The 12,865-nt window shown below is 46.6% G+C and overlaps 1 protein-coding gene across 2 annotated transcripts in view; it reads left to right on the forward strand.

Annotated features, from left to right (window-relative positions):
* Prag1 (PEAK1 related, kinase-activating pseudokinase 1) overlaps positions 1-12,865 on the forward strand; it is a 56,103-nt gene that overhangs the window by 34,959 nt on the left and 8,279 nt on the right. For both annotated transcript variants that reach the window (XM_005362528.3, XM_026786966.1), the window contains exon 4: positions 2,561-2,718. In XM_005362528.3, coding sequence (XP_005362585.1) covers positions 2,561-2,718 — 158 coding nt within the window. The remainder of the gene's footprint in view (positions 1-2,560; positions 2,719-12,865) is intronic.

The following is a 12,865-nucleotide window of genomic DNA, read 5'->3' on the forward strand; positions in this document are numbered from 1 at the left end:
GGGGGGGGTACAAATGCCCACTTAGTCATGCAGAGGCCTGAGGAAGCCAGGTTTCTTCTTCTATTGCTTTCTGCCTTACTCCCCAAGACAGAGTGTTGTAAGGGGAAGGACCGCTTGTTGGTCCTGTCTGCCCTGCTAGCTTACACCCAAAATAACCACACAGAAACTGTATTAATTAAAACACTGCTTGGCCATTAGCTCTAACTTCTTATTGGCTAATTGTTAGTTTAACCCATCTTCATTTTCTGTGTATCACCACGTTGCAGTGGCTTACTGGAGATGCTAACCTAACCAGCATCCATCTCTGGCAGAGGATCCATGGTTTCTCTGACTCTGCCCTTCTTCCTCCCAGCATTCAGTTCTGTTTTCTCCTAACCTACCTAAGTTCCGCCCTATCTACTAGGCCAAGACAGTTTCTTTATTCATTAACCAATGAAAGCAACACAAAAACAGAAGGACCTCCTACACCAACAGAGTCTCTCACTAAAACAGAAGCTCCCACTTTCATTGGGCTATATAACCAGCAAGCTTGCAGGATCCCCCTTCTCTGCCTTCCACAGCGACACCTGCCATGTATGGAGGTGATAAGAATTCAAACTCAAGTCCTCATCCTTGCAGATCAATCACTCTTATCCACTGAGCCATCTCCCTCGTCCCTGATTGTCTAGGTCTGGGGACTGGGCAAATCTAGAGAACACTTTGGAGTCAGCCTCTCTCCTTCATGGAGCTGTCCTTGTCAAAGCTTCATCTTGTGACTTCTGAGAAAACCATTTCTGTTCTCATCCCATCACAGTGACTAAATACTTGAGAAAACTAACTTGAAGGAGGAAAGGCTTTAGTCCCTGATGACTTGGATCCATTGTTTTCAGGTCCAGGGCAAGGCAGTATGTTTTGATTGGTACCAGGAGGGGAGGCAGAGTGACGCTTCACATCATGGCAGCCTGGGAACAGAAAGCTAGAAGGAGAAAGGGCTGGGTATAAAGCATACATAAAGGACGTGTCCCCTATGGCCTGCTTCCTTCAGCCAGGCTTCATCTCCCAAGTGCTCCATTGCCTCGCCAAACCCCAGTAGTATCTGAATTTATATTAAATCCATTCATGATGTCAGAGATCCAAAGCCAACAGTTACCTCCCAAAGTCTCCACTTTCACACTCTGCTACACAAAGGGCCAAGGCCTTCAAACAGACCAGCTTTGGAGGCTGCTTATGCTCTATAAACCATGTGATGTTGCTGCTGAAATATCTGATGAGGAAAATATATTATTAATGTTGCTGAAGCTTAAATAAAGACCATTACTCCCATAGCATGAAGACGTCATTGTTATTTTGCTGTTTTTGTTTTCTTTTATTTCTTGGTTAGTCTTGTCTTGTTTTCCAGATCTTGACATGGTTCTAACATGTTAAGATCTACTCTTCCCATTGCCGTCATGGTAACAATATTTGAAGGCTTTAAAATAAATGTTAATACAGGTCTCGAGGTTGGGAGCTACATGATTTCCAGTGAGCATTTGCTATGATCGCGCACAAGCTTTCTCTAAACCTTTCGAATAAAAGCAAGACAATCCCGCCACAAAAAAAAAGCATCTCTCAATGCCTGACTATAAGGTCGTGGATATTAAGTAGGGCAGTTAGTTCTGCTGCCTAATCAATACCGCACTGAATGTTTCCTGCAGCAGATACTGCAGTGTGGTCCACCATAGTAAGACAGAGAGGATGTCAAGGTGTATCCTCCATTCAGGCAAATGGGGCAGAACTGGACTGATGGTGGGTCTGTCTCACTTCACAGTGCAACTGTCAGGTGACCAGTGACTTGTCACGTGGCTCTTAAGGAAGGAAAGAGGGTTCAGTGACCTGAACACTCGACCTGGTGCTGCTTGTTTTGAGGCAAGAGCTTTGTTCCTACAGTTGGAATTCCTGTTTCTTATATGTCGGTAATGCTATCTAAGTCATAGAACAAACCGTCTCATAGGAAGCAAAAGGGCAGTTTGGGCTTAAGGGGTAGTTTGATTCCGTTTAAGCTTTTCATGGGAAGTCTGGTTAAAATTTAAAGAAGCTTTTCCTTGGGTCCAAGGAGCAGACCACCAAAGCTGCGGCAGAAGAGCACAAAGGCTGCCCACGGTTTTAGGCCTAGTTGGCAATTCAGTCCAGGGCTTGCAAAAGCATCCAGTTTCTGTAACTCTCTATACACTCTCCGTGCGTCACTCTGAAGTGTACTGGGTGCCGCTGTTCCCAGTTTTTCTTTTTAAAGCCAAATTTCCCAGAATATATTAGATGGCATCGATAGCAGAGGGTATCAGATGTAAAGTCCCTCCCAAGATGGGGCATTGGAGCTTGTCCAAATTCATTTACTCTTCTCCCAGACAGTCTCAGCAAACAGTATTCTTGTGCATAATATTTCATAAGAACCCGTGTTCCTGTTCCCCCAGGATTATTTTGTGTATAACTTCCTGGTGCTGGGCAGTTTCTGAGAGCATGGGAGACCTGTGACCCATCAGCAGGTCTCTCATTGGAAACCAGCTGAACCTCACATCCTCACGCCCATTGCTTGTTCCCTCTCTAGGCACCTGTTAAAAATGAACAAGAGCAGCTCTGACTTGGAAAAAGTGAGCCAGGGTTCTGCAGAAAGCCTCAGCCCGTCCTTCAGGGGGGCCCACGTCAGCTTCACCACGGGCTCCACGGACAGCCTCGCCTCTGACTCCAGGACCTGCAGCGATGGAGGTAACAAAGCAGTCCTCAACAGACGGGCTTCTGATCTGCAGAGTCTGCAAAGCAGACCCGAGTCAGTTGCCAGGATTTGAAAGGCTCAAGCAAGGCCTTTAGTCCTGGTGCTGCTTTGTGTTAGCAGTAGACCCTTCCCAGGGGCTGGGGAAGTTTGCCCTTTAAGAACATGACAAGCTACCTCCTTGTGTCACCCTAGGCAGTTAGAAGCGCACTGGCTTGGTGACAGGGTAGAAGGAGGCTACATTCAAACATATGTTGAGGGTTGACCAGATGGCTCTCTCATGTAGTACTTGCTGGACAAAGATAAAGGTTTGGGTTTCAATCCTGGTCACTAAGGAGGCAAAGATCAGAGGATCTCTGAGGCTTACCAGCTAGCCGGTGCAGCTGCTGCAGCTAACACATGTGTGTGAACACAGACAGACACACAAACACACACACACACAAACACATACACAAACACACACACACACAAAGTATGTTGAAAGGCTTCTGATTCTCTGAGTAATGAGTCACAAGTTAGATATTTATATCATTCCTGTCCACTGAGGACCCTGGAACGTCAGATATCTTGGTGTCTCATTTACATGCCTACACATGTATGCATACACGTACACAGTAGATGTTTGCGCAAATGTTTATTAATTAAAACATGAAGGATTGCCCGCCCCTATTCCGTATTAACCGTTGAAGTATAATATGTGGATGTGTCCTGTTAGGTATGTTCCCAGAAAGGAGCTTGAGGTTTTCTTCCCTTGTGGATGTCATGGTGGTGTTTATGACCTTTCACCCCTTGGGCATGCTCTGTGTGCATCCTCTCCTGCTCTTCTCCTAGGCTGCCTTAGCATGTTAGGGGTATACCTCAGCTGGTGTGACGTCCTCATTCTATGGAAGTACCTCTTCTTGGGGTAGAGAACCCCAAGGCACATTTCTGTCAGCAAATGTGTATTCTAACTTTTCTAATGAGAAAGTTCTGCTAGCTCTCACTCACAAATAGGAAATGTATTCGTCTGGATTTGGGGGAAATGTAGCAGAAGCAAGATTGTCCTTTTTTTTTCTGTAGCTGTTCGGGACTCATATCTCCTTCCTTTTCCCATCCCACTGTGCAAAATTTCAATGAGGCAGATTATCTCCTAAAGGCCTGGGTGTCTGAGCCCTGCTCCCATGCCAGCCAGTTCTCCTTCACTCTCTTGAGAACCCTGATGAGTTCTAACAGGGTTATCTATCCACAATGCACGCCGCCCTCAGCCACCACAAGACTGGTCCATGAGGACTGGACTGAGGTGCTTCATCCTAAACCCTGATGTCTGTTCTCAGTGCTGGGAAAGATAAGATTAAAACATGCATGACACATGGGTGGATGGGCTTAGACGGGAAATCAGCTTGCTTCTGAACACTAGAGCTTCTAGAATGAAAATGGAGGGAGGGTTCTAGAAAGCCCCCTTTTTTTTTTTTGGGAAGACGGGTATGGTTAGACAAGAGGATGTAGGAGAGGAGGAACAAGGATTTTCCAGGATGCTAAACCGGTCAAGAGGAGCCAAAGGTGCAGGGCAGTGTTGCATCCTAGGAAAAGGAGAGCAACTTGATGTGCTATTCTGAGCATGCTGGGAAAGCAGAACAGCTTGATGTGCTATTCTGGGTGCAGGTAAGGGGAGCTGTGCTGCTGGGAGCTGGGTGCAGCACATTCAGAAGCTGTGTAGAGTAGGGCGCAGAGAGCCACCTGCATCTTGTGAGGGCAGGGGTGGCACCCAGTAAAGGCGTTTTTCTCACGTTAATTTCTGAATAGCAGGAGTCAAAATGAATTTATTCCCATAGTCATTGCTTTAGCACAAGTGAGATATTCAGTGTGCAAGACCCTTCAAACGTAGGTTCCTCCCCAGCCAGGCATGCTGACCCTTCGCACACTGGCTTCTGCTCTTTCATATGGGTCTGGAGCAGGGCTGAGTTTTGAAGCTGACAAGAGAAACCCTTCTTTCTGCCTCTCACCTCAGCTCAGGTCCACTCGCTTTCAGATCCTTTTGTTTTGGTTGCTTGTTCTGTTTTTGAGATAAGATTTCTTTCTGTAGCCCTGGCTTTCCTGGCTTTCCTGGCTTTCCTGTAGATCAGATTGGCCTCATACCCAGAGATCCACCTGCCTCTACCTCCCCAGTGGTGGGATTGAAGGAATGGGCCAACACTGCCAGCTTGCCCTCAGGTTCTTATCTGCCTTTATCTTACAACAGGAACACTAGTGCGTTGTAACTTTTTGACATTTAGGACAGACAGCGTGGCAGCGAATCAGAAGGGACGTGGCATCTGTTCAAGCTGAAGTTGTGTGAAATGAGAATTAGTGTCAGCCTCTCTGGAGTCTTGAGGACATTCAAAAGACATCATTGGGTTCTGCGTTTCTCTGCAGCAAGAACTCGCTGGCGAAGCAATGCATCTCCCTGGGCTTTTGCATCCATGATGTGGCCTGTATTAAAGAAAAAGTCATTCCAGACTATTCCATCACAGCAGTAGCTTATGGATAGTTGTTAGGAATTTATCACGGTTGGTGGCCAAAATTAGAGATCTTCTGTCCAGGTTTCATAGCAAAAGAAATATTTAAATTTTATAAGAATGTAAATGTGCCTGGTGGTGGCACACACCTCTAATCTCAGCGTTTGAAGGCAGAGGCAGGTGGATCTTTGAGTTGAAGGCCAGCCTGGTCTACAGAGTGAGTTCCAAGCAGTCAGGGACACTCAGAGAAACCCTGTCTAAGAAAAAAAAACAACCTCTCCCCATATATATATTTTAAACCCGATAAATTTTTTAAGTAGGCGTTTGTCAAAATTTTAAAGTGACAAAATGGTATTTTTATATTATTGTAAAATTTTCCACTTTCTACATTTATCAGATCTTGTATCCCTGCTAGTACATCTGTTAGAACACGTTGTCTGTGCGGGCATTGTGCTAAGCAGACAGTCACCTGGGTAGGACAGAGTGGTCTCAGCAGTGGTCACAACAAATGCAGTTGTAGTGGGGTCTGTTCTGGAGAGCCGATGGGTGACCTGAGGGGACCTCATCAGCTAAATGGCCAGCTTATGCTCGAAGTGGCCACCTTGAACTATGCAAACCTAAAGCCAAGGGTGGTGGTTTGGACCTGCGGTCCCAGTGCGTGGCTGGGGGGAGGCAAGAACACTGGGCGTGCCAAGTCATCCTTCTCAATGTGATCGGAATCCAGGCCAGCCTCCTGTAAAGAGACGCTGACTCAAAACGACAAAACTCAAAAGATAAACACAGACTTACTGTCATATTATGATTACATCCCTCTTTTAACTGAGTGATTCAACAGACAGAGGTCAGAATTTGCTGTTGAAAAAAAGGCAGCCAGCAATGGAACAGGGCAGAGGGCTCTACCCCTGCAGGGGACGGTAGAACCTCACCCGATACAAGATCCAGATGCACTGCTGATTCCTATTTTATAGCTAGCAAGCCAGGGCTAGAGCAACGTAACTAAACACTGTGGCATCAATCCGCTTGTTTTCCTCCTCAGCAATGCCAATAGGTTTTAAAATAATGCATACATATGTGTGGGGTGGGGGTGGGGGTGTTTGTGTACACGCTCTGTCGTTCGTCTGGCAGCTGTTTGTCACCAGCTATGGGCTGGGTATGACTCCAGATGCTGAAGACCCAGAAAAGACTGCCAGCCCCTTTCTTCAGAGGGCACGTGGCTAGTTCCACACAGGCATGGAGAGAGAACAAGCCAGGAAGGGGGCGGGGAGGGGTAGGAATGCCTGTCAAGGCGAGAGACAGGAAGTCCACAAACATTAGCCTGTGGTTAGATTGAGTGACAGCATGACCTTCAGCAGGCCCTCGTCCCCCTCCCCGACAGTCTCCTCCGGCTCTGCAGAAGAGGTCACGTTTTTTTTTTTTTCAAAAAGATCCTCCAGCAACTGTCTACCTAAATTGAATGTATGGTATGCTCAATTAGATTAGATGGGCTTATTAGATCGCTTGATCTTGAATCCATAGATTCAGTCCAATATATTATATAAGTAACTGTCCTAACACCGTATATACCCCCAGCCCATCAGGAACTGAATCGGGCATTCTGCCCTCGGAGATGTTACTGAAGGACAGGGGTTTGTCGCAGAGGAAAATATATTCTGTTTAAATACTCTCTTTCAGTATCCTGAGCTACCCTGTCAGCAAAGAGGCTTTATCTTAAATGGTTTTCTTTAAATTGAGTCTTAAACTATTACATCAATAAGCTCGTATGTGTCTATGATTAAATATCAACCAGGGCAGGGAGATAAGCTGTGAAAGGTCTCTCCCCCGACACCCCGTCTTGTTCTCGACTTCATTATGAATCTCTCGGGTGCCCTAAAATTCACTTGTATACACTTTTGTACTTGAAGTCTTTCAGTCAGAACCTTTAGTGTAACTCAGTTTTTAAAGTCGCTGCATATATATATTTTTTTCATTGTGACCTTCATTTAAACCGCTCACTTACCAATACTTGTTCAAGCTGTTCTGTTGGAAAACTAAATTGGGATCGTGGGGAGATTTGGTTAGAATGTCTGAGATTCTTGGAAGAAATGGAGTTGGTGTGTTAACGTGTGGCTGTCCTTCAAGTCGTCATCCTTGGTGTGTCCTCTGAAAATGTCAGCTTACCTTTCTCCCAACAATGAAGAGTGATTTGAATGAAATTTCAGTTTAACTACCCGAGGAGAAAGCCTCATTGGCTGTGTCACGGCAAGAGGCAAAAGGCCCCGACTCCAGAGCCCCAGCGGGACGCTGGCTGGCACAGGAGACTTGGGAACTGTCTTCCAAACTGAGACCTTTCGCCCCGTGCAAATCATATTGTCGCTTGCAGGGACGGTCCGGAGAGATTCCTCCCAAATGCCACATTTTCCATCCAGCTGCAAAATGCTAATAACATGCTTCCAACTCTAGCCACGTTTATCTTCCTGGAAAAGCCAGGCGTTCCTCTGAAAGGACGGCTCTGCTTTGTCCCTTTGGACATGTGATGAGGAGCCTCTTCAGATTCTGGAAACAAATGAGAAGTTGCACAACTTCCCTTTGGAAAATTGCGAGGCTTGAGAACCCCTGAGCCCCTACCTTACCCATTGGTTGGCAGAAACCTCCCTGACTGCTTCTTCGTGCCTGCCAAGGTGCCAACACAGGTGGTTTGGCTGTACCTTCCTCATCTCTAACAAGGGATCAAACTGCCCCAGGGTCTGGACAGAGTTTTTCCCACTTGAATTTGTTTTTATTGTCTCACATTTAGTAGATGCTTAAGAAACATTTGCCGCGCACTGCGCCCCCGTGTCTGCGTTCTGTGCTCTGGCATCCAGTTCACCAGCTTTGGGCAAGGGGGGCTGGAGGTTAAAATACACAGACACACACAGACAGAGGGACAGCGACACGGGTCACCCTTGAATTCCCCAAGAATGCTCCCTTTATTGTGTTCAGAAGCAGATTATATAGAGATAGCCACGCCCCAGCCAAACCCACCAGAAACCACTCTCCTGCCATCAGGAACTCCTGAAGGTCTCATGCTCAGAGCAGCTGTAGGCACTCGGATCAGGGAATTACAAGAAATTCAGGATCTGGGGTCTCACTGCTCCCAACACATTAACTAATAAGTGAGACATTTCTACGGCTGTTTGCCTGGCTATACTTGCTTGTCAAGTGTCAATCGGTAGAATATTCCAAGTTTTGCATGCAAGCATGTGCACCCACGCACCCCCCCCCACACACACACACATTCAGTTGGGTTTTTTTCACCCATGTTTATGGTAGAGACTAACATACATGTGCAGAGCTTGGAGATCTTGGGAAGGACTGTGCCTTCTGCCTCAATACTTGCTCCAGCCTGGCTGTAGGCAGAGAATAGAGCAGAGAAGAGCTGAATGATGCTCACTTGTGGCTTCAAACAGGGCTGACCACTTCCTCCGTAAGCCCAGCTCTGTTTTGGCTGTAGAGACGGTGGAAGTACCTATTAAGCCCAGCAAGAAGAGAAGACTATCATAAGGTAACCCTCACGCTGCCACATTTGAACTTTTGCCCTGCCTTCTGAGTGGGGACTAACCTGTTTTTCCCAACCGTTGAAATCCCGACTCCTTCTTTGCTTCTAAATATAAAGATATCAAACCCGTATGCATCCTCCCTCCGCCTTTGGGAGACCCATCCAGCATGCCACAGGTGATGCTGGAGCCTTCTGTCATCAGAAGCATGCACACTAAAGGGGTGCTGGGTGTTCCTCTCTATCTGGGTATGCTGTGTGTGACACTGGAGACCGGAAGGAAAACTTGGGAAATGGTGTTCGGAACCCTTAGTCTTGGTTCATATGCAAAGTTACTCAGCTGGGAATATAGCTCAACATTAGAGCGTTTGCCTAGTTCCCAGAAATCTTTCTTAGCCTTTCCTGCTGTTCACTGTAGTCAGAATTTGGAGACAGCTGTCCAATGCCAGCATATAACCAGGCTGTAGTAGGATTAAGTTTCGTTTGCCATTGAATTTGAGTCTTTCTGGCCATTGGCCAAAGTCGCTCAGGTTGTCTTTTTAGGCCTGGACCAATGGCTTACCTGTGAATTATGAAAGCATTTTGGATGTCAGGAAAGGCGTGTCTTCTTCGGGCTTTGCTAAGTGCAGCCTGTAGCGGCTGCTGTAAATAGAAACTTAGTCAACACAGCATTCGAAGGCTGTTTGCGCCAGAGCAGTGCTGAAGAATGGTTCTCTAAGAAAGAATCAGGAAAATGTCAGAGTCACCCCGGAGTGACAGCTCCATCATATGCTGGAAAAGTCACAGAAGGTCTTCTGCATAGAAGGTCACAGTTTGGCACCCGTTTCCAGGTAGCTCAAGTCTATCCACACTGGAGATACGATAGGAGCTTGGGGTGTCTACAGCTGCCTTCTCACTGGCCTGTGGTTTGTATGCCTAGTTGCACCTGTACAGGCATGTGCATATGTGTGCGCATATGTGTAAAGATCAGAGGGCAGACTCAAGTGTCATCCACATTTCGTTGTTGTTGTTGTTGTTTTAAGGTTTAAGGCATAGTCTCATTGACCTGAAACTGACCAAGAAGTCTAGATGGACAAGCCTTGGAGAGTCTGCCTGTCTCCTCCTCAAGACTAGTGGTGGAATTTCAAACTTGTACAGCCGTGCCTTTTTTTTTATACACTGGTTCGGGAGCTCAAAGGCAGCTTTGCCACCTATACTGTCTCTCCAGATGCATTTGTATTTTTAAAAAAAAATGAAAATCTTTACCTGTGTATATGATGCCCCAGTTGGATACATGAAGTCTACACTTCAAGTGAGTCAACCATCACTGATAAACGTTGTGTGATTATCTTTTCCTCTTCATGCTTTTCCCTCTGCTGGGCAGGTGTCTGATGCAGGAGCATTTCTGCATTGCCTCCCTCCATTAGCTGGAACATCATGGCAAACATTCACATATGCTAATCCTTGGAGCTGCACCTGCTTCTGAATACCTAAACTTTTTACCAGGGTTCCCCAAGCAACTATAGACTTTGGATCCAATCAAAACTTCCCACCAATGCAGTTCCTACAGGATTGCCATGGGAACACAGAAGAGGGTCGGGCATTCTTCCTCTCGGTGGCCTGAACATGGTGCATGGGGCCTGTATTTGACATTTTGATTCTCCTTGGCCATCTACGGAAGGCATGTGGGATGGACTAGGGTGCCCCCATTGTTCCTCATTGGAAAGGTGACCAGCCTCCAGTGTAGGGACTAGAGATGGAGAGGGGAATGACAGAAGCACAAACGCCATCTGCCTAGAGATTGTTTGGGGGTTTCTGGGGTGACTTGCAGACAAAATGCACGCTCAGGAAGGTTGAAATTACAGATCATTACTGGTAGAATTCCAAATGGCACAATCTTCTCTCTCTCTCTCTCTCTCTCTCTCTCTCTCTCTCTCTCTCTCTCTCTCTCTTTGTATCTTCCTTCTTCATCATCCTTCTTCTCCTTCTCTTCCTCCTCCTCCTTCTTCTTTTTAACTGGGGGTGACTCAGCTGGATATGACTAGTTTATTCCTGTCATTTGCCCTCAATCCCAAGTAGAAGCAAAGTAAAGGGGCGTGTTGTTGACATCCAGACAGCTGAGGTTAAAGATGAGGACAAAAGCAGTCAAGCTTGGGACATTAGAACAGAGCTTAAGGAGCAGACGGCCGTAGACAATGACTTGGTGGCAGCCCCGCTGGCATCTTGAACTTGGGATGGGAAAGGAACCCGGTCTCTGGGCCTCTGACCCCGGAGGCACTGACTCGAGCTCTAACCGAATGTTCAAATTTCACTCCACTCTCAACCCTTCGCTTCCAGCCCTTGCCCCGGTGGTAATACACTGGCTGTTTTGGGGTACCCAGAAGGCAAATAGATGAGGACATAGATGTATCTAAAAACACTTGCCTTCTTGCTCCTGAGCCCAAGGATCCACTCACTAGCAGAGGCTTTCTGGGCTCAAGGAGCCTCATAGGCAGGTATCATGTCCCTGGCTTTTTTTAATCCAGGGGATGAGGAAACAACCCTCCTCCCCCCTCCACTTCTCCTGCTAGCGCTGAGAGGAAATGAATCATCTGTAAACTTTGTCCCCGTTCCTGACCCAGTCCATGGGAGCAGAGGCACTTTCCTGGGGAGCCTGGGACAGGAGACCCGAGGACTTCAGGTTTGCAGAGTCCAGTGTGGTCTCCCTGCCGCACGCTGGCTGGTTCTGGATCAGTGTCTGCTGAGCTACAAAGGGAGAATTCCCAGACACGGAAGGCCTGCTGGCCCGCACTGTGCCTCTCTCACTTGTTATTAACCTGAGACTCCTGGAAGAAACATAAATCATTCACTTAGCCTTGCTGGCAGGAACACCCAACGCTCCCTCCCTAACTGAACCTGCCCGTCACTAACTGAGCAGGGCCAGGTGGGAAGGACAGCTGTGGTGACCCTGATAAGCTGTGTGTGTATGATCAACCAGGAACCAAGAGCAAACGCCACTTCAGGCTGGAAGAGGGCAAGGAGGCCCTTGTGCCACCCCCGTGTCTTACTTTGGCTTTCTTTTTTTGTCTTGAGATAGGGTCTTGTGTAGCCCTGGATAGCCTTGATTGAACTCAATACACAATTAAAGATGATTTTGAATTTCTAACCTTTCTGATTTCTAAACTTTCTTCAGACTTGCCATTCTCTGATACCAGAAAGGTATTTGTGAAATCCCAAAGAACTACACAGTAAACACAGAGATCTGTGCTAGAGAGATGGCACCATCATTAAGTGTTTGCTCTGCTGTGCAAGCCTGGAGACTGTGTGTGTGTGTGTGTGTGTGTGTGTGTGTGTGTGTGTGTGTGTGTGTGTATCAGGTGTGACAACATCATCTATGATTCTAGTACTGGGGGAAAGAGATATAGTTTCATACCTGGGGCTTGTTGCCCAGCTTGCTGGCCTCATGGGTAAGCCTCCTGCCAATCAGAGACCCTTTCTCAAAAAACAGGTTGGATGGCACCTGAGAAATGACATCCAAGGTTGACCTCTGGGTTCCACATTCATACACACACGTGTATTTGTGCATACATGTATAAACACACATGTGCACATCACAGAAACACATACATCAAAGATGGGGAAGAACCACATTTACTCTAGTAGATAACACTTCCTTAAACCTGACTTGTCAGGAAGTGGACTCAAGTCACGAAAGTCATGTGCGTTCAAGTTTACTGTTGCTGTAGCAGCGTGGTGGGCAAAGCTTTACAATCACCTGAGTGTCTGTCAAGAGACTGCTATTTAGATCGTGATACTTACTGCCAATAATGTATTATGACACCACCATTCAGAAGAATGAAGTAGATGAACTCTACCCAAGGCATGAAAGAAAAGCAGTATTCCAAAGAACGGATGCTGTTTGCGCCCACGCATGCAGATTTATTTGGGTTATTAGAACAATGCGTGAGAAATTGCTGACAGAGAAGGCCTCTGATCAAAGGTACTTAGTGCTAAGGGAAAAAGCACGAGGGAGACTTAACTGTCAGTCTGTAGCATTTGTGTAGTTTGCATTTTGTCCAGTGTGCATCCACCATTCGAAGAAATAGAAAAGGAATATAATAAAATGATTGCTTTGACCAAATAAGAAAAAAAAATCCTACAACACCTGGGTCAGTGGCATTGGTCTCTAACCTGATGATT

The sequence above is a fragment of the Microtus ochrogaster genome, linkage group LG7_11 (genome assembly GCF_000317375.1).
Source record: "Microtus ochrogaster isolate Prairie Vole_2 linkage group LG7_11, MicOch1.0, whole genome shotgun sequence".
Lineage (NCBI taxonomy): Eukaryota > Metazoa > Chordata > Mammalia > Rodentia > Cricetidae > Microtus > Microtus ochrogaster.